Source organism: Coturnix japonica, unplaced genomic scaffold, assembly GCF_054131305.1.
Source record: "Coturnix japonica strain WE unplaced genomic scaffold, WE-NBRP24 Scf049, whole genome shotgun sequence".
Taxonomy (NCBI): domain Eukaryota; kingdom Metazoa; phylum Chordata; class Aves; order Galliformes; family Phasianidae; genus Coturnix; species Coturnix japonica.
This window is the reverse complement of record NW_028188952.1, coordinates 1,605,489-1,625,746: the sequence shown is the minus strand read 5'-3', so window position 1 is coordinate 1,625,746 and position 20,258 is coordinate 1,605,489. Positions and strand designations below refer to the sequence as shown.

The 20,258-nt window shown below is 62.8% G+C and overlaps 2 protein-coding genes across 4 annotated transcripts; one reads left to right on the top strand and one right to left on the bottom strand.

The window, feature by feature from the left end:
- The first annotated feature begins 3,666 nt into the window (after positions 1 to 3,666).
- On the top strand, positions 3,667 to 13,563 carry TNS4 (tensin 4). 2 transcript variants are annotated; one of them, XM_015885939.3, is made up of 13 exons: positions 3,667 to 3,697; positions 6,168 to 6,669; positions 8,986 to 9,370; positions 9,555 to 9,916; positions 10,429 to 10,515; positions 10,598 to 10,702; positions 10,786 to 10,878; positions 11,077 to 11,154; positions 11,304 to 11,375; positions 12,069 to 12,237; positions 12,433 to 12,501; positions 12,583 to 12,609; positions 12,949 to 13,563. In XM_015885939.3, exons 2-13 carry the CDS (start codon positions 6,261 to 6,263, stop codon positions 13,076 to 13,078), a joined length of 1,986 nt encoding a protein of 661 aa, XP_015741425.2. In that variant the 5' UTR covers positions 3,667 to 3,697; positions 6,168 to 6,260; the 3' UTR covers positions 13,079 to 13,563. The 2 variants fall into 2 exon arrangements, with proteins under 2 accessions (XP_015741425.2, XP_015741424.2); XM_015885938.3 differs by having other exon boundaries at positions 9,552 to 9,916.
- A 750-nt stretch (positions 13,564 to 14,313) lies between these two features.
- Positions 14,314 to 19,555, bottom strand: IGFBP4 (insulin like growth factor binding protein 4). 2 transcript variants are annotated; one of them, XM_015885940.3, is made up of 4 exons: positions 19,043 to 19,555; positions 15,750 to 15,904; positions 15,506 to 15,640; positions 14,314 to 15,364 (listed from the first exon to the last, which is right to left on the bottom strand). In XM_015885940.3, the coding sequence occupies exons 1-4, from the start codon at positions 19,401 to 19,403 to the stop codon at positions 15,236 to 15,238; spliced, it is 780 nt and encodes a 259-aa protein (XP_015741426.2). In that variant the 5' UTR covers positions 19,404 to 19,555; the 3' UTR covers positions 14,314 to 15,235. The 2 variants fall into 2 exon arrangements, with proteins under 2 accessions (XP_015741426.2, XP_085388699.1); XM_085532573.1 differs by lacking the exon at positions 19,043 to 19,555 and adding an exon at positions 16,036 to 16,250.
- Between the last annotated feature and the right edge of the window lie 703 nt (positions 19,556 to 20,258).

Here is a 20,258-nt window from a genome sequence, read left to right as displayed (position 1 = left end):
CGCAGCCCCGTGACAGTGGGGATATGGGGCTCCAATGCCCCCCCACTGCCTCCCACCATGTAGCACAGCCGGCCCATGCAGCCTGGGAGGCTCCTGCAGCTCACCCACTGCTTTATACCTTATCACCGGGGCATCTGACAGCTACATGCGAACGTTAATGTGGAAGGAGGTGTGAACACACACGTGCTCAGGTCTGCATCTGTCTCCCAGCAGAACTGGTTTCAGACTCCAGGGGCTATGGCAGCAGAATTAAATGCCCCGCTCAATCTCACCGCCAGAGCTGAGCAAACAAAAGCTCGTGTTTTTAGGGAGCGTTGACTGATTCCCTTCAAGATAACGAGTTTCTTCTTCTAAGTTGTGGCCACACCGAGCAGTGAGAAAGAATCTCTACCCCCGTGCCAGGGCGGGGAGGGGGAGAAGGAAAAACAAGTCTCTTTCTGGATGACTAACACAGCCAGCAGCCACTGAGCAGCTCAGCCCCACACTTCAGGGAGTTACACAAAGCTCCTTTGAAGAGGTTAACACATTCTGCATCACCAGAGGGTCACAGGTAGCTGCAGTGCTCAGTGCTCACACTGCAGGGCCTGGCTGCACGCAGACGTAACCTTCACCTAAAGACACAGCGCTGTGCTCCTCAGCTGGGTGCCCTGGATGGGACACGATGGGGGCTGCAGCCATTGGAGGTGCCCAGCCCAACTCCAGCAGCACAACTCCTGTCTACAACACATTATGAGGGATCAGTGCTGCAGAAAAGCTGCCCCATGGTGCAGGTTTGGGGCTTCTGGCACCTGCTCACCCCAAAGACACAACTCCTGCAGCACACAAGTCGTGTGAGGTCGCAGTGCATCCAAATCACGCCGTGCCCCTTATAGCAGTGCCACAAACGGAGCCTGTCCTCACAAAGCGTTTCCTTCTGCACTCGGGTGAGGTTCGAGGCCGGCAAACAGGAGCAGCAGCCTCCTTCTCTTTGAGCGATGCTGACACCGTGTGGGAAAGGCTGAGAAACGCTCACCTTCTGCAACGAGGGGGGATTCAAGGCAGCACATGCCAGTTAAGTCACATTGGGGACCTCACTGGGCAGTCGAGCTTGGTTTAATGTAAATATACTGGAAGCACTTTTAGCAGGACCCGGATTCATTTTGAAATGTCACCTGCAGGTTTTACTGCCTCTGTTTCAACTTCAAACACACCTATTGCAACATGCGGCCTCCCTGACTCCACGTGGGCTGCTCTGATGGAGCCTCTTTCTTCTGCCCGCGTAGAACTGAAGCCCTTTGTGGCTTTCTGCAGCAGCAAAATGAACAACAACGAAGGCAGCTCCACGTCTGCAGCTGGTTTCTACCCAACAGGGATATCCCCCACAGCCCACACTGCACCCACCCAGACCTTGAGGAAATACGTCCCCCCCATGACAGCTCCATCCCAATAAATCACGCAATAATAACCCATTCTTCTTCCATCCTCGGCTGCTGCACCCATCCGGAGGCCCTCCATACACATTGGCTCTACCTTTCCCCTTCCTGTGTCGTCACTTTTGTTCTTGCTCCCCCCAGCTATTATCAATAAAAGCTGTAATTACTGCTGCTCCCTTTGCCCGGAATCCTCTTCCCATCCCTATTGCTGGAGGGCTCGTGGGTTTTCCGTTGAGCAAATATGGATACAATTCACTTCAGTTGCCAACCCCTATCAGCTGCTGGCGTGGGGCACTGCAGCTTGTGCAAACAGTGCTGAGATAGAGAGGAAAAGCAAGCGTGGAAAGCAATTGTTCTCCTGGCCTCACCTTGATAACAGAGACGCCAGCTCCAAGACAAAGGCTGTTCATGGTTCCTTGCCCTGGAATGACATCTGCAGTGCTGTCATTCCTTGGAAAGGGAAAATGGATGGAATGGGCATCAGAGGCAGCTCGGCAGGACAGCAATGGCTACTGCTTGGGCAGGGCAGCTGGCCACATTTAATTCCCTTCTCCCACCCAAAGTGAGAGTTCAGACACAGAGAAGGAAACTTTGCCATCATAATTGAGCTGAAAGCTGCCACCAGCTGTACCCAGAGCTCGGGTCTTTTTGCAGCACTGTCTGCAGACAAGGGAGGTTTCTGGAGCACACACGTGCACGTGCAGCTGCTCCAGGAGCACCGTGTGCCTCCAGGACACCAGACAGAGCTCTGCTCCCACCCTCCCCAGGCCCAGCCATGGTGCCCCCAGGCACAGCAGAGGTTGGAGCTGCAAAAATCTGCCTCTGAGGTGTGGAAAACAGAAAGTGCTTTTCCCATAAAAGGCAGCTGAGGGGATCCATGGGGCTGCGTCAGCGCTCTGCGTAACACACTGCTGTGTTCCAAGTGGAGCTGACTCACCTGCTGCTGCCCCAGGAAGTGGTGACAGCTCAATGTGGGGCTGCTGGGGGGCACCGGGGGCCGCCTGCACCATGATGGAGTCCTCACCATCACCAGCATCACCCAGTGCTCCGTGCCCGGTACTTCACTTCCACAAGTGAGCATTTCAGTGCTCCGTTCTATTTTGCAGCCCTGGGGCTCTCCTGCTGCAGCCTGCCCTGCCATGGGGCACAATGCTGCCCTGCATCTCCAAGGGGGGCAGGAGATGTGGGACAGGGCTGCAGGCGTTGGGCACAGACTGCAGCACGACGCCCTGCCCAGGCCGCTCCTTCTCCACCTTTTCTCCTCATTTGCACACGTGAGTTCCATGGAACTGCTCCCGACCTTATTCACATCCTTTGAAAGGCCCTTTGCTGTCTCAGCTCACAGGTATCCACGTTTACTTTGTTCAGATTCCAGAGATGTAACCGTGCACTTACAAACCCCCCCAGCCCCAGCTGTGCAGCCATCCATCCACATCACTGGAACAAAGTGGGATGTTCTGCAGCCTGCCTCAGCTGGGGAGGTGAATCTGTGAGTCCTTCATAGGTGATGCTTAAACCCAAAACACGGGAGCGCATTCACCTCAACCTGGTGATGAGAGTAATGAGGTTAAAGCCTAATCAGGCTGTAACAGCTGTGCAGCACGGAGGGTGTTTGGTCACTGGAGCTCCGTGTGCTCTGCCCACCCCATTAAATCTGTGCTGCTCCTCTTCCCGCAGGCAGAGCTCGGGGCAGTGCAGGAGGAAGGGCTGCGTGCGGCACTGTTTGCACAGGGATGGAACGGCAGGAAAAAACAATGAATGAAGTGTCGGGAAGGTCGTAAAGGGGATCCGAGGAATTGAAAGGAGTGGGATTTTATATGGAGTGCTTCCTGATAAACCGGGCGGTTCAAAGGGTCCAAAGGGCGGTGAGCTGAAAGCATTCCTGGGCAGCAGAGCGGGCAGCTTCCTGGAGGAAGGGCATTTCAAACGGGCCAAAACCACACAGCGCTGCAGGGAGATGCTGGGGGTTATTTGTCATCACCCGGCCCCACTGAGCGCTGGGAGCCGTGTGTGTGTGTGTCTGCCCGAACTGCCCGAACTGCCGCACACTGAGCCCCGGCAGCTCCTGGGGTCACACGAGGCGATGCCCCGCACGCTGCAGGACCAGCAGCGCCCGACGCGGTGCCCGGCCCCGCACACAGCCCCGCCCCGCCCGCGGTTCCACAGGGCAGCTCCCGTCCCCTCCCCTCCCGCAGCTCACCTGGCCCGGTGGGAGGGAGCGGCCCTATATCCCGGGAGCCCGGGGAGGGGCTGTGTCGGATCGGGGCTGAGCGGCAGCAGCGCAGGTACCGAGCGGAGCCGCCTTCGGGGCGTATTTCGGCGCTTTCTGTGCTTTTATTTCAGTTCTTTCAGCTTTTCCTTTTTCGTTGTTTCTTCCTTCCCTCCCTCCTGCTCAGTGCGGTGCTGGGCTGCTGCCTTTTGCTTAAGAAGCTTTCACCATTCACCCCCCTCCATTCGCCCGCTGTTGTTTGCGATGCTCGTGGGGTGGGGGGACGCAATCGCTGTATGTTGGGACTCAGCAGCTCCTCGGCCATGAGGCCCCAGCGCCGTTTGTGTGGGAGCTGTGCGGGGGGCTGCAGACTGCACGTCCCTATCCCACCCCCCCGGTTGGCAGTGGGTGTGAGGAGGGCAGTGCTGTGATATGGGGGGTGAGCTCCTCATCCCGTCCTGGGTTCCTGTCCCACTCATCGGTGTTGTCCCCATAGGGTGCGTGGTGGGATTGCAGTCACGGTGATGTGCTTAAAGCTCTGCCTGGTCCCTGCAGCAGCTCCCTGCCCCTTCCCTTAACACCCCCAAATTGTGGGGGGCAGCCCCCGATGCTGCAGTTCTTGGTGGAATCAGGCTGCGTTACTCAGCCTGCCAGGAGACCTGCCTGCAGGCTGCAGGAATCTGGGCAGCAGGAGGAATGCAGGCTGCAGCTCCAGGGATGGTCTCGTGTTCCCGTAACTCATCCCAAGCATTCCTGGGATTAGCCAACACCGACTATTTTTGGACAGAGCTCCTCTGGAGGTGCAGCCCCGCTGTGAGCCCCATGGGGGGAGATGGGAGGGAGTCCTCCTGGAGGGGAGGAGGGAGGAGCAGCGATTCCACTCTGCAGCCACTCCTCCTACCCTGGGACCCTCCCAGAAATGCCCGATGCCGTTTGTTGCTGAGCTCCCAATGGCTCTCACTGGGGTGTGCTGCCCCTCCTTGGGCACCCACTGCCCCCGGTCCCAGTGCAGACCCCAACAGCTGCAGGGCTGTGCAGCTCTGTGTCTGCAGGCAAAGCACCCTGTGACCGTGGCAGCTGTGTTGCTCAGCTCAGCAGCACCCCGTGCTGGTCGGGGCAATCACTGAGCAGCCCCGCAGTCGTTAAGCTGGGTGTGCTGAGCTCTGCAGGTCAGGGGGTCTTAAGGCTCTTCCTTGTTGACAGCGTCCCAGGGCTCACGTGTCGGGTGTGCTGCGTTGGGTCCCAGCTCAGACGTCTGTCCCATGTCTGCCAGGTTGCTGAGGAGGGTTCAGCCCCACACATGTGGGGCTCTGTGTGGTGCAGCACCGTGGTTCCCGCAGGCCACGCTCTGCCCACGTGCGGGCGTTATCTCAGGGTGTGCCCATTACATCACTGCCTGAGGTGGCTGATTTCTGTTCTCCCAGCAGCAGCTTTGTTCCTCCCCTGGTGGTTCCTGCAGACCCAGAGCCGTGCTGGGCCACGTGTGGGGCGTTCTGGGAAGTGATGTGGGCAGCTCTGGGGGCTGCAGGGTGAGCAACATGGGAGGGTGGGAGCTGCCTGGAGGTGAATGTCAGCAGCATCCAGCACAGGGAGCACGAGAGGCTCAGTGCAGGGCTGTGCGCTCCTGGAAGTGCTGCGGGCCCCGACTGGTGCGTGCTGCACGTTACTGCTGTAATTACATCCAGCCCATCGTGTGGGCTCTGGCTGAGCCGGGCAGCTCCATTTCCCAGGAGGGGATCCAATTTTCTAGGCTGGGCTCGTGGTTCTGACCTGGGATGACTCTTCCCTCCTATTGAACGAGCTCTCCCTCCTGGCCTGCTCCTGCTGCCTGCACTGCTGGGCAGGTGGGGATGGGGATGAGGGTCTGCTCAGCTGTGAGCCCGCACTGCTGGGGCAGAGGAGCCCTCAGGTGCCGCCGGGCATCACTCATCACTGCAGCCACAATTAGTCACTGCTGCCAGACATGACGGAGCGGAGCCCCCGCCCACGGAGCAACGTGTCTGCTCCCTAATCCTCTGACTCCGTCGTTAATCAGCCCGAGATAGCCCGGCCAATTAGTCAGGCGTTCAGGCCAGGTGCAGGAAAGGGCAAATGTTTTGGGAGGTGTACGGTGGTGTTTGTGTTACGTGCTGCTCTGCAGGATGTGGGGCAGCCCTGAGCTCATGACGTCCTCCGGGTTCCCCCAGCAGCGCGTGAGGTGCATGAATGAGGATCTCCGCTGAATTTGCTGGCAGCTGCTATTGCTGCCCATTCCTGGTGCAGCTGCTGGGAGCAGAGATTTCTCCCCCGCCCCCCCCCCCCCCCTCCTTTCCCAGGGGCTGTTTCTGCATCTCACTCCTTACATCTCACTAATGTATCTTATCAGGCTGCCAGATCCTGGGAAGCACAGCGACTGTCCCTGCTCTCTCCCTGCCATGGACTGAGGGTGGTGCAGAAGCAGGACGGGCCCTTTCCTGCGCTGCTTTGTGCTCCCGCTCACAGTCTCTGCTGCAGTCGGCCCCTGCCCGCAGCAGCCTCGTGTAACGCTGCTCTCCTGCATTCCTCAGATTCCTGTTCTGCTGGAGCTGTGGGCTGAGGAGGAGCCCCGGCTCCTTGGGCCAACGTGGGATCGGCAGCAGGAGGAGGGTCGGTGCTCGGCCATGTCTCAGGTCATCCACAGCCACGTGCTGCGCGTGGGGCAGAGTGTGTGCGTCCCATCGCAGGAGGGCACCCAGCGCCTGCCCGCCCCGTGCTCCTACTACACAACCGATGCCTGGGCTGAGCCCGGTGCTGTGCGCTGCACTGCGGCCCCTCTGCCCACCCGGGGGCTGCAGGGAGGTCACCCCGCAGCGCAGGAGCCATCCCCGCAGCAGGAGGATGCAGACACTGAGCCCAGCACCCAACTCGGGTCGCCCATCTTGGACATCTCCATAGAGAACCTGAACCGGATGATCCTGGAGCTCGATCCCAGCTTCCAGCCGCTCTCCTGCCAGCTGAAGAAGGACTCGGCTGTGCCTGCTGCCAAGGGGGGCACTGCTGGCACCCCACGGCACGACGTGGAGGCAGCAGGTGGGTGGGGGATGTGGGCTCCCATCTCGGCCTTGGGCTGAGGATGAGGATGGTGTGGGTGCAGCCGTGTCCTCAGTGGGACCTGTGTCACATTGATGTGTGATGGGAGGGAGGAGGGGCTGGGTGCCCACTCACCCCCAGGATGTCGCATCTCACATAACTCAGTGAGACCCCAGAGCAACCAGGGAGAGCAGCCTTTAATCCTGGCTGGTATTTGCTCCCCTATATTTGGAGGAGGCACCGCCAGTGAGTGTAGATGGGCAGTGACACCGCTGACCCCACAGAGCCCCATTCCTGCAGTGGAGCCCTGGAGCCAGATTCCCAAAGCCATGTGCTGAGGTGCTGCTCATTGCACAGCCAGCCCATGTTGATGTTTCCCTGCATTTTGCCATGAAAATCCTATTTCCAGAGCTGCGTGCTCCTCCAGCAGCACACCAGCAGTTCTGCAGTGCATCATCCCCAGCTGGTGCTGTGCTGCTCCCAACCCCAGGGTGCTGCACACCTCTGTGCTGGGGGCTCTGTGCTGCACGCTGATGCTGCAGGCAGTGGCTGTGATGCTGTGCAGGGAACTGTGCTGCTGTGGGAGCACGTGGCTGCTGTGCTGGGAGCAGGAGGCAGTTGGGCTGCACAGTGCCCAGCTGCAGCCTTAGGCACCAAAATGCCATGGAAATCTGCTTGCAGCCCCCCTTCCAGAGCTCATATCCTGCCCTTCATGCCTAAGGGTGTGTGAAGCCCAGTTCTCCCTGGTTTCTTTTGGGAACTCACGTGTGTGCTGTGGGGTTGGCAGAGGACGAGGGGTTTGTGCTGAGCCCCAGCTGGGCAGCGAGGAGCCAGGACTGGGTGCGGTGTGTGGGCGCAGCACGGGGCTCGGGCGTTCCCCATGTGGCTGTGCCTCGTGCTGTGCCGATGGGAGGGGTGGCCTTGCAGATAAGGGCTGTGGCAAAGTGCACGACGGGCCCTTTGCTCCTCATGCTCCCACTCTGGGCAGCGAGGTGGGCAGCAGTGCTGCTGTATTGGGACAGCTGGCACTACATGTGGGACTGGCAGCCCAGCTCTGTGCTTGGTGGGAAAAGCCTCGTGTTGGCTTCCATTTTGTGTTAGCAGCTCTTGTTCTGTGTAGGCTTCATTGCTGCACTGTGAGCAGCACCCACCCCTCGGGCTCCATCTCCTCCCCAGCAGCCGGGAGCTCCACACCGACCCCGCGGCACTTTCCAAACCATTTGCACACCCTCCTTTGTGCCCGAGGTGCCGCTCAGCTCCTGCAAACCAGCCAGGGCTGGCAGGAGGCTGCTCACACCCAGCGGCACGTGGGAGGGCTCTGCTCTTCTCTGATGGGAAATAATGTGGGTTTTGATCCTTTACATGGCAGGAGGGTTTCCATCGTGCTGCGGCTGTGGCAGCGCCTGGGAGCGGGGCTGGTTCCTGCTGGTGCTGGCAGGGAGCAGCCCTGGAGCCCACCCCGTGCTCCTGCTGCCACTCCTTGGTGCTGAGCCTCATGCCAAGATCCTGAGCAAATATTTGAGGTTTAACCACACCTGATAAGCAGGAGCCTCAGTGGGAGGCACAGGGCTTCTCCCAGAGCACGAAGGTGTTTCAGTTGCTGTTTCGGTAAAGGAGGATATTTTCCCTTTTGAGGGACACACTGACAAGCTGTGCCCAGCCAGCAGGGTTTATGTGCTGGTGCTTTGAGCAGCACGGTGCAACCCCTGCCCACACCTCACTGCGAATGCAGCCGTGCTGCATGGCAGCTCCCCTGTCTGCAGTGCAGGGCTCAGAGGGGCTGGGCACGGTGCAGGAGCTGAGGGCAAAGCTGGGCATGTTCAGAGCAAGGCGCCTGGAGGGGGGGGTGCAGCACAGCCCCAACCCACTGCCTGCTGCTGCAGGCTCTGCTGGCGCAGCCCAGAGTGCCAGCGTGTTCAGGGATGCAGAAGGAAACGTGGGTGGAAATCTGCCTGCAGTGCGCAGCCCCTTCCTGGGGGGGTCATGCAGCTCAGGTGGCTGCTCCGTGCTGTGCGCCCCAACTGCAAAGAGAGAGCAAGCAAAGAGGTCAGAGGGTGCAGCCCCATCCTGCTGGGGAGCCTCGGACTGAATAGGGACCATATGGATGGACCAGCCCCCCCGGCCTGACGTCATGGAGGATGGTTTTCCCTTGAGTCAGGCACAAACACGGCAGCTGCTGCAGCAGCACCCATGGCAGGCCCTGGCACGTGGCGTGCAGTGCTGGCGGGCTGCATGTAACCCCCCTACTGTCAGCATTGGGGTTGGGGTTACCCAACAGATACTGGGTTGTAACGGCCCTTCTCTTTCTGCCTCCAGACATTAAGTACATTGAGATGACCCCAACCAGAGCCAAGTGCACCGAGGTGCTGCAGGGCTCCTCCAGCCCTTTCTCCAGGTCTCCGCAGAGCAGTGGCCTTCTGCCCCAGCCAGCAGCACCCAGAGGACATTGCACTAATGGCAGCGTGGTGTTCTCCAGCCCTGCACGGCCCGGCAGCCCCCGCTCCACCCTCCCGGGCTGTGCTGTGTCCGAGAGCATCGCCGTGCCCCTTCCCCGTGCCGGGCAGAGCATCTCCCCCCGCATGTCACCAGGTGCCGACCAGCTGCTGAAACCCGTGCAGGCAGTGAGGGCACAGCAGAGGGGCAGCGAGGTGTCCCTGCTCTCCATGAGCCCCGGCTCCGACACCAGTTACGTCTTTGGGAGGTGAGCACAGCCCTGTGCTGGTGGTGGGGGCAGATGGGGTACCCCGGTCCCACTGTCCCAGCTATTATCCCTTAGGGTGGGAGTGATGGCAGTGGTGTGGGGTGGGCTGTGGGCAGATACGTGCACAGTGCCCCAGCCCTGCAGCCCTTCCTGATACCCCCCTTCTTTCCTCCTCTTACAGCAGCACCCACTCGCTCCACACCAGTGACCCTGATGCCGCCAGCCCATCTCCCCCCAGCTCCATGGGCAGCCCCCAGACATCATCACCTGGCTCCAGGACTCGTTCTGGAGAAGCTCTGTGCCCCCCCCGGCCCCCCGCAGCCAGCCCTGTCCCTCCCAGCCTCTCCCTGAAGGGCCAGGCCAGCAGCTGCCCACCTTCCATCCTCCCTGATGTCCCAGTGCTGCTGGTCAATGGGTGCTTGGAGCCAGGAGTTGTGCCCCTCCCCGGGCTGAGCACAGACCCCCCAGCTCCTGCACAGCCCAGCCCAGGGCTCAGCACCCTGAACAACGCGCTGTCAGCACCCGCACTCACCTGCATCCCTGACAGTAAGTGCTCTGCTATAGGGCAGCTCTTGGGGGGGAGTTCATCTATGGGGAATGGAGGCGAGGAATGCTGGGTCCATGCTGGAGCTGGGGGACCTCAGGGCATCCCCACGGCATGCAGCTCCTTGTTTGGGGAGGAGGGGGGACCAGCAGTGCTCTGCTCCCACTGGAGGTGCAGATGCGCTCATTGATGGCAGCTGTAAGTGAGAGCTGTAGTTCTTTTGGTTCATACTGGTGTGGGGCCTGGAGCTGTGGGAGGAGGATGGGGTTCCCATTTACTGTGGAGGACATTAAAGGTACCAAGGTCTGTGAGGTCCCTTATTCAGGGGCAGACAATGGGGCCGTTGTGCTCCGGGGAGATCAGCAGAGGCAGCTCTCCAGGCATGGGGGTTTAATTGGGATTCTCGTGGGAAAAGCAGGAGAGCTCTGTGGGTCAGCAGGAGGGAGCGATCCCCCCCCAGGGCTCTGCTCCTCACAGAGGTTGGGGTCCCCAGCTCTGCTCACCTCCCCTGCAGGTCCCCTCCGGGCCGGGCAGCCCACCATGAAGTTTGTGATGGACACCTCCAAGTTCTGGTTCAAACCCACCATGAGCAGGGACCGAGGTGAGGATGGGCGCCTGGGGCAGCCCTGTGCCTGGGGTGGGGGACCCCTCTGCACTGTGCTGAGCCCCACTGTGCCCCACAGCCATCCAGCTGCTGCAGGACCGGGAGCCGGGCGCGTTCCTGGTGCGGGACAGCACGTCGTACCGCGGCTCCTTCGGGCTGGCCATGAAGGTTCCCGGCACTCCAGGTGGGGGTCCGGTGGGGGGCACGGGGGTGTCACCAAACTCAGCAGCCTTGTGGTGCTGACAGCCCCCTCTGTGTCACCCAAAGGCGATGACAGCAGCGACCTCGTCCGGCATTTCCTCATCGAGTCCTCGGCCAAAGGGGTGCACCTGCGGGGCGCCAGCGAGGAGCTGTACTTCGGTAAGGATGGAGCCAGCACTGCCTCAATCCCCCCTAGCCCCCTCCCCTTTGTGCCCCCTCCCCTTTGTGCCCCCTCCCCTTTGTGCCCCCTCCCCTTTGTGCCCCCTCCCCTTTGTGCCCCCTCCCCTTTGTGCCCCCTCCTCCTGCCCTCCCCGGGGCACATGTAGGGGCTGAGCACTGCTCTGCTTGGTGCTGCAGGGAGCCTGCCTGCCTTCGTGTACCAGCACGCCATCACCCCGCTGGCACTGCCCTGTGCATTGCGCATCCCCACCCAAGGTAGGTGTGAGCACGGTGCTCCTGCACCCCCCTGTGTCCCAGCCCACGCTGCACTGCTCTGAGCATCAGAAGGCGTTTGGCCCATGCCAAGCAGTGAACATGGAGCAGCCCAACCCACGGCACTGCTGCTCCTTCTGTGCCCCACGCAGATCTCACGGATGGAGAGGACAGCCCCGACTGTGGCCCCGACCCCACGCAGCCCCTGCTGAAAAGATCTGCAGGTGAGTGCAGGTGCTGAGCTGTGGGTGTGCTGGAGGGCAGCTCTTCAGGTCCCGAGGCAGATGCTGACCCCAAAGTCCTCCAGTTTTTAAGGCCCTCTCTCTATTGCCTTCACTCAGGACACCAAACAGGGGGGTCCCAGGGGAGCGATGGGATGTGGGGGCTGTTTGGAGCCATCACTGGGTTCCTCTGAGGGCCCTGGGGGGGTGGATGGGGGCTGTGGGTGGGAGTGGGGCCAGGGCAGCGCTGGTGTCACAGAGCGGTCACTGCTGGAAATTCTGAACAACGAGTTGGCAAATGGAAAAGTTCAGGCTGACCAGGAGCAGCACAGCCAGCCCCAAACAGGGCGTCTTCGGCTGGCCCTAAGCTGTCAGCTGGCCTGGGGGGGCTTCTGCTTTTCATTACTAGAAGTATGCAATAAACAGAAAGGGGGGAAAAACAACAAGCCAGATCTGACATTTAGAAACCAGAAATTAAACGTTTTGACTTTTAAAACAATGAGCACGAAGCATTTGAGTAAACTGGAATGCACATTCACAAAGAATTTCCGCATCCCCCAATCTCTCGTTGTCAGCAGAACTGAACCTGACCCAGCAGCACTGCTCCCATCATGGGGGGGTGGGGGAGCATGGGGTCTGCAGGGATGCTGTGGGATGCCATAGGGATGCAGTGAATGCTGTGTGCTCTCCCTGCAGAGTGCAATGCACTGTACCTGGGCTCGGTGAGCACGGAGACTCTGGCAGGAGCCCCGGCTGTGCAGAAGGCCACATCCTGCACCCTGGAGCTGGATCCGCTGCCCACACCCACCCTGGTTCGCCTGAGAGCATCGGAGCAGGGCATCACACTGACGGATGTGCAGAGGAGGTCGGTGCTCAGGGCTGTCTGCAGCTCCCTGCTTTGCAGTGCTCTGTGTTCCACCCCGGGATGGGCTGGCTCTGCTCACAGCACTGCATGGTGCTGCTCTCAGTGCAGTGGGTGGTGGTGTTCTGGTGGTGCTGGGCTGGGACCCCAGACCCCCCGTGGTGCCCCCTGCCCTGACGCTGTGCCCCCTCCCCACAGGCTGTTCTTCAGGCGGCACTACCCACTGACTGCCGTCCGGTTCTGCGGGATGGACCCCAAGGGCAGGAAGTGAGTGTGGGGTGCGGGGGGGAGCAGCTGGGTGAGAGTTGCTGTGCTGAGCTGATCCTGAAATGTTCTCCTTCCCTTTAGGTGGCAGAAGTACTGCAAATCCTCCAGGTGAGAGCCTGACCCCAATGCAGAGCCCATGCTTGGAAGTGGGGGGTGGGGGTGGTCTGACCTCACTGCTGTGGGGAGGTGAAGGGCTCAGCTGTGTGCCCCCAGATGGGACCCCCCGCTCAGCCCCTGCCTCCACCCGGGCACAGGCTGCAGCGTGGCTCTTCCTCTCCTCCTCGGAGGACGCAGCTCTGCCAGAACACTTCTCTGGGCCGCTTCCCTTTCCAGCAAACGTGACTGGGGTTTGGGCCAAGGAGGGGATGGATGGAGTGGGATCGGTGCCGGGGCCGTTTGGAGCCGGTCCCGCTGCAGCTCAGCGCCTCTCCTTCTCCTTTTCCAAAGAATCTTCGGCTTCGTGGCTAAAAGCCAGATGGATTCGGAGAACCTGTGCCACCTGTTTGCCGAGTACGACCCCGTGCAGCCGGCAGCGCTTGTCCTCGACCTCATCTCCAAGCTGCTGCCCGCCCCATAGCGCCCGGCCGCTGCCACCTGCTGGGACAGGACGGCTGTGCCGAGCCCCATCCCTGCAGCCGCAGCCCTGTGCCCCCTCCCCATGGCGAGGGGCAGCTCTGGGGGTCGCTGGCAGTAGAGCAGCATCGCGGTGTCTGAAGTCACTGGGCTGCACTGGGAGGTGGTGGCAGAGCTGCACGCACGGCTCAGCTGTGCCCAACGCCTCCGAATCCTTCTGCCCTTTCTGCAAAGCTGCCCCATTGCACCGCGACCTCCTCACAGCACCACAGCCTGAGGAATAAAGGCTGATGTTTTCCCGACGGTGAAACATTGGGGTTTGGAAGGAACTGGGACACGTTTGGGCCGGAGCCCCGGCTGACGTCAATGGGCTCAGCCCTGCAGCGCTGGGTCTGCACGGACCCTCCTCCCCCCACGCTGCTCTCGTTCTGGACTCTGTGCCACGCGGCCCTTTGGGGGGGTCAATAAATCAGCGCATTGTTTATCTCACTGCAGCGATTTGGCAACTGAAATGCAGCACTTTGCTGCCCGCGGTGCTCAGCCCCGTCCTGCAGCACACGGTCCAGCTGTCGGCCAGGAGCCACGAAGGAGGGCTGAGCACCACTCAGCTGTTCTCATTAAGCAACGCCTCATTACAGCAGTGGCTGCGCGATGCCATCCCTGGGGCCGCCCCGCACGACCCGCAGGCAGCGCTGCTGCAGCTCCTCGGGTTTGCGGCAGCGCTGCCCCGAGCTCGGGGAGCACGATCCAAAGGCTTTGGCTCCGAGCAGCTCCGGGGGGAGCTCTGCCGGCGCCGCCCAGCCGGGCCCCCCCCACCCAAACAGCTCCGGTTCGCAGCGCTCGCCAGCAAAGCGGGGGCTGATGCGCACGGAGGGGGGCGGCTGCTGCCTCCATCCAGCCCGGCCGGGAGCGGCTCCAGGCAGCGCTGCCCGCAGTGGGAGTTCTGCGTGTGCTGAAATCCCTTTTCCAGGGAAGCTCTGGGGGGGTTGAGGGGGGGGAGCTCAGCCCGAACCACCCGCGTTCAGCAGAAAACAAACAATTCCCCGTGACGCAGCCGGGACCCGACCCGGCACCGGGACTCACACGGTGTCACCCCCCGGAGGGGACACGGGGGTGGCGCTGCCCAGAAGCACCCACACGTTGTGCCCTGAGCATCGGGGGGGGGGGGTGCCCGTGTGGGTGTCCCAGCCCTGGACAGCCCGAGGGAAAAGGAACGCGGCCATTAAACGCAGCGACAGCTTTTGCTTTTCTTTTTGCTTTTAACGATACAAAGCTTCAAGTTTACTGTTAAAAGAAGGAAGGATGGTGCTACGCAGAGCAACGGGGACCTCCGGGAGGGAACAACGACAAAGAGATGGTGGGGTCATGGCAGGGTCACGGTGGGGTCGCAGTGGGGGGGTCTCATGGTGCTACAGTCAGTGTGTAACTGCAGCAGCACAGCGGTGCGCAGCGCTGACCCTGCAGGACCCCCACCCCGCGCTCAGCCCCACACCTGCTGCCATTCCACACCCAAAGGACATGGAAACCCGACCTGTTTGCGCCCCATATGGGGACCAGAGGGCAGCAACCACGAGCGCGGGGTGTTGGGGGTGACTCAGCCCAGGGCACCAAGCAAATCATCCCACTGATGATGGATTTAAATACTACAAATGCAGGGAGGCGGTGGGGTCTGGGGCTGCACCAGGAAGAGCTGATGCTGTTGGTGCCCCACCCCGGGGTGAAGGTCCTTATTGCTCATTGCAGCCCCCACCCCACGCACACGAGGGCAGGTGACGGCTGGCAGCAGCTGGGGGTCGCTCCCCTCCCTGCCCACTCAGCCGGGGGGGCCGAGGCACTTCTTGTGCTGCGCGCTCGGGGCGGGCGTGGGGAAGGCACTGCGGGGGGGGCTGCACCGGGTGCTTGCAGGCGGGGAGGGGCACAGCGCTGCTTTCTCCTTATGCATCTCCACCAGAACAGCCTGAAAGCAGCACTGCTGGCACCCGGGCAGTGTCTGTCTGTCTGTCCGCACCAGGCTCTGTGTGGTCACAGCGCTGGGGTGGCACGGTGCCGCGCGCTGTGGGCAGAGCAGAGCAGTGATGGGGGTCCCGTGGGGGTCCCGCGGCGCCAGGAGCTGCCCAGCAGATGTGTCCCCTCTCCTCCACGGCCCCGGCCGCGCTCACGCTCACATGCTGTCCGCTGGCTGGTGGCAATCCAAGTCCCCCTTCAGCTCCAGGAAGCCCGGCAGCTTCACCCCCGTCTTGCGGTCCACACACCAGCACTTGCCCCGCTGCCCGTCCAGCGCCGGGTGACACTAAAGGGGGGCACAGCTTCAGTGAGTGTCCATGGAGCCAGGACAGCCCCGGGGGCTTCTGCAGCTCCCACTAAAACCCAGCGCCCACCTCCCCCCAGCCCTGCATAGCACCTCCATCATGCAGCCCCCCACCCTGCCCACCTGCTTGGGGTGGAAGTTGCCGTTGCGGTCGCAGTTGGGGATGGGGATGACGTAAAGATCCTCGTGTGTCCGTGTCTGTGAGGCCGCCAGTCGCTCCAGTGCGCGGTGCAGCTCGCTCTGACACGAGCCCTGTGCCTGCAGGGAGGGGGTGCTGAGCTCACGGCAGGGCACTGCGCGTCCCCCCCACCCCACAGCCCCGCTGTCTGCCAGCCCCTCTCCTGCCCCGCTGCCCCCCAGTGCTCACGATGGGCCGGGTCTCCTCGCGGTGATGTGGGCTCCCGCTGCTGCGCATCTTATTGCCGTTGTTGACGCGCTTCGCCTGCTGCTTCTGCAGGCACTTGCGGTCGTGGATGCTGCAGGGGCTGAAGCTGTTGTTGGGGTGCTCGATCTCCTCCTTCTCTGCAAGGACACAGCAGGGCTCAGCACTGCAGGGCAGCCCCCAGTGCTCCCCCCACACAACGCCCCATCCCCGGCCCAGCATTGGGCTGAGACCCCTCACAGCACAGGGAAAGGCTCTCAGGAACTCTTACTGCTCATTCACGGTTTGTTTCCATGCAGCTGTTATTGCAGGGTTGCAATTAGTGCCTGGCACATTGCACAGCACTGTGTGCCCTGCCAGCCCCGTGCAGCCGCACATCACTGAGCCCTGGGGGGGTGGTGACCCCAGGACACACAGAACACCGGCCAGCCCCTGGAGCCCCCAGAATTGCAGTGAGACCAGGGCTGCAGGGCCCTACCAGGCTCTGCTTGGGGCGCACAGCCTCAGCCCCCCACCCCCGTTCCGGGACATGAAAGCAAGGATTCCAGGAATAGGACAGTCCACCTCCTGCTGGCCGGCCTGGGGGGGCGGCGCTTGGCATCCCCGCCTGCGCCCGCACGGAGCCAAACTGCAATCCCAGATGTTGGCAGCTGGGAGGGAGCGTCATGAGACCGGGGCTGCTCGGTCTGCAGTGGGCTGCAGGTCCCTCTGCCTCCAGGCCCAGCGATGCCTCCATGCCCCGCACCACTCCTCCCTGCAGGCAGGGTCCGATGCTGCGGTACCGGTGCCTGGAGAAGGGCTGGGCAGCGTGTGCCAGGTGGTGGCTCCTGGCTGCAGTGGGTCACCGAGCAGCTCCTGGTGCCCGGGTAAAGTTCACAGCGCACCTGGCCGGCAAACCTTCTCCATCACTGTAATATTTGTTTTTTGTTTAATCTGTTCTTTTTTTTTCCAGGAAGCAGCTCGTGCCCTTGACATTTGAAACACAAACTTGACACCCACTGCAGCTCAGCTCCAGGACCCCTGGCAGCCCCGTTTACTGTGTCACATCCCCGTGGCACCGCACCATCCCCATGGCGATGTGTCATGTCCCGTTGCACTGTGCTGCAGACACAGGGACTCAGCTGGGGAAGCTGCTCCTCGGGGACACCCGGCACTGCTGGGGCCACCACCATAAAGTCCCAGCACTGCTCCCACGGAGGGGACACAGGCACAGACTGGCACTGCCCCGCACCACAGCCCGGCACAGGACCAGAACCCCCCACTCCCAGCCCGGCCCCCCTCCCCCTTCCAGCCGCTGTCAGTGTCAAATCTCTCAGTTAAATAAAACCAGATGCCAGTAACATTTTCCTGAGGTCCCCAGGAGCGCGGTGCCTCTGGGCAGCACGGCGGCGCTCCGTCGGCACCAGCTCCGCGCTCCCCACCGCGGCCCCCGGCTCCAGGCCCCCTCCCCGCTGCAGGATGGCTGCGGTTCAGGGCGAGCTCCCACCCGGCCGAGGAGCCTCTCGCCTTCCTGCTGCTGGCAGCGCTCCTGCACTGAGCTGGGCGGCAGAACTCCTTCAAGTGGAGCACAAAGATCCGGGAAAAGCAAATTCCTCAGAGCCAGGAATGAGACCTGGAGCTCGCACTGCACCGGCCTCGTGCCACCAGCAGCACCACGGGGGCTGCAGAGAGAGGGGCACAGGGAGGAAACCCCACCGCAGTTTGGGGGGCTGTCTGGGAGGTCAGGGGGTTCCGCCTGGCCCGAGGACAGCAGCTGATAGAAGCAAGTCATTCAGCGTCGCCTTCAATTAGCGGGAGCCACAAATGAGGTTAGTCACATGCTGAGCGAGTGATTCATGGCACCGCGCTCCAGCCCCGAGGCGGGGAGCGGAGCCCCGGGATGGCGTCTGCAGGACGGGGACGGCAGCGCCGGCCGCACACGGAGCCTGGGGTCAGCTCAGGGACCCCATCCACGCCCCGACAGCCCCAGTGACACCGCTGGGACGGGGCAGGAGCCGGTGCTGGCAGCTTCCACGGAGTCACTTTTTCCCAGACACAGCTATTAACCCTTCATTAAACCACTTGTGGTGCACGGTGGGGGACGTCCTCACCTCTCCCCACATGCCACCCGCAGGTTCTGGATGCTCGAGGCAGCGCCCACGGGACAGTGCCGTGCCATCAGGTGCAGTGGGGTGGGCAGTGCCCCGTCCTGCCCCATAGGGTGCCCCAGGAGCACAGCTCATGGCCACCCGCCGTCCCCTCCTGCCACCTGAGGCTCTGCCAGCCAGGCACACGATCCCAGGGCCACCCACAGCCCCAGTGCGGCCAAACCAGTGCAGGAAGCAAAGGAAAAAGCTGCAACTCCATTTCCTAAAGGATCTGGGAAAAAATGCTGCGTTTCACAGGGTAAAGCCAAAACCAACAGGGCTTGGCAGCCCGGCGCAGCTGTGGGCCAGGGAGCACAGACAGCTCCTGCAGGATGTGGGCTGAGGACAGATGGGCAGCACAGGGGGACCCCGGGCAGCACCGCACCAAGTGCTCACAGCCAACGGAGGGGAGGACAGGGGGACCCTCACAAAGGGCCTTTGGCACCAGTGATGGGACACAGCAGCGAGACGGGACGTCCCCTGCCCTGGGAGTCCCAGGTGATGCTGCAGGAATCCTGGCAGAGGGACACCCCTACCCCAATGACAGGGACAAGGGGCAGCCGGGCAGAGCCTGCAGCAGTGGGGCTGCAGCCCCAGGGCTTCCCTGGCCCCATTGCCACTCCTGGATGCAGAGCTGTGGCCTGAGCCCCACATGGAACACATCAACCTGTCTGCGAGGGAAGCAGGTGCCCTGCGGCCTCCTTCCTGTTTCCTCCCAGCATCCCCATGAGTGGAGCACCGGTGTCACCAGTGCACAACAGGAGCTGCTCCTCCAGCCCTGCCCTGCGCCTGCAGCCCTGCACAGCCGGACCCTGCCTGGCCCAGGGGCTGCACGGAGCCACCGCTGTGCCAGGAGCGGGTGAGGATGCACAGATGTGACCCTGTGGGACCCGACCATGGCTGCTATGCTGTGAGCAGGTGGGGGCTGTCTGCAGGTGCTCCTCTGGCACCCAATGGCAGTACTGCCATGCTGGGAGCAGGTGAGGACGGCACAGAGGCGACCCAGCCACGATAACCCGCACAACCCAGCCCCGCTCCCCGCTCCTTCAGGCTGCCCATCCCCCCGAGCCCCCCGCTCTGCTCTCCGCAACCGACCGCGGGTGGCACAAATCCCCCCCAGCCGCCCCAGCCCCGTCCCGCCCCCCGCCCTACCTGGCGGCTGCAGACTCTCCTGGATGGCCTCGACGTCGGCCAGGTCGGTGCAGACGCCCTGCCCGTGCATGAGGGTGTGCAGCGGCCGTGGCACCCCGCGGGGCGGGTAGCAGCGCAGCCCGGCCCCGCACCGCGCCGTGTACACCCCGCACGCGGTGCCCCGGCCGAGCGCGCAGGTCGCGCAGCAGCCGCAGCCCGGCTCCCGCACCAGCTCGGCGCAGCCCTGCGGGGCCTTGCAGCGGGCCAGCCGCTCCTCCGAGCACGGCGGGCACTGGATCGCCTCCTCCCCGCCGCCCCCCGGACCCGCCGCCGCCGCCGCCGCCGCCGCCGCCGCCAGCAGCAGCACGGCGGCCCCGCGCATGGCGGCCCCGCGCCGCTCCGCTCGGCGTCGGGCAGGCGGCGGGCGCGGGGCGGCGGCGGCGGGCGCTTTATGCGGCCCTGATGGCCACACCTCCCGCAGCCACCGGGGCCACCGGCGGAGCCGCCCCCGTCACCGCGGGGCTCCGGCAGCGGGCGGCGCGGGCACCGGGAGAGCTCCGCCGCACCGACCTACACGGTGCCGACCGGGGGGTCCCATCCCGCAGCCCTCGTGCCCGCGGCCCCTGCACGAACACCACCCCCCCGGCCTCAGCCCGTGCTGCCCCGCAGCCGTCACAAGTTCTGTGTGCTGCCCAGGGCTGAGCCACTGGGACGGACTGGGATAACGGGGATTGGGCAGAGTGGGAAGGGATGGAATGGTGTGAACGGGGATGTGATGGACAGGGATTGATTGGGGTGGGATGGGATGGGATGGAAGAGATAAACTGAAATGAGATTGGGATGAACTGAGACGGGATGGGATGGGATGGGATGGGATGGGATGGGATGGGATGGGATGGGATGGGATGGGATGGGATGGGATGAACTGAGATGGGATGGATGGGGATGACAGGGATGTACTGGGATGGAGATGGACGGATTGAGATGGAACGGACTGGGGCGGATGGAGATGGACTAGAATGCAGTGGGGTGGACTGGGATAGACTGGGAGGCTGCACCGTGCGGGACAGCAGCTGGAGCCCAGGTCCGAGCACGGGCCGAGCCCCGGGGCTGCCCCGGCCCCCAGCGCCCCGCAGCGCCCAAAGCTGCGAACTGCGGTGGGGGGGGCAGCGGGACTGGGCTGCGGGGCGGTGCGAGCACTGCGGGAGCACAGCGAGCCACAGTGCGGGACTATGGC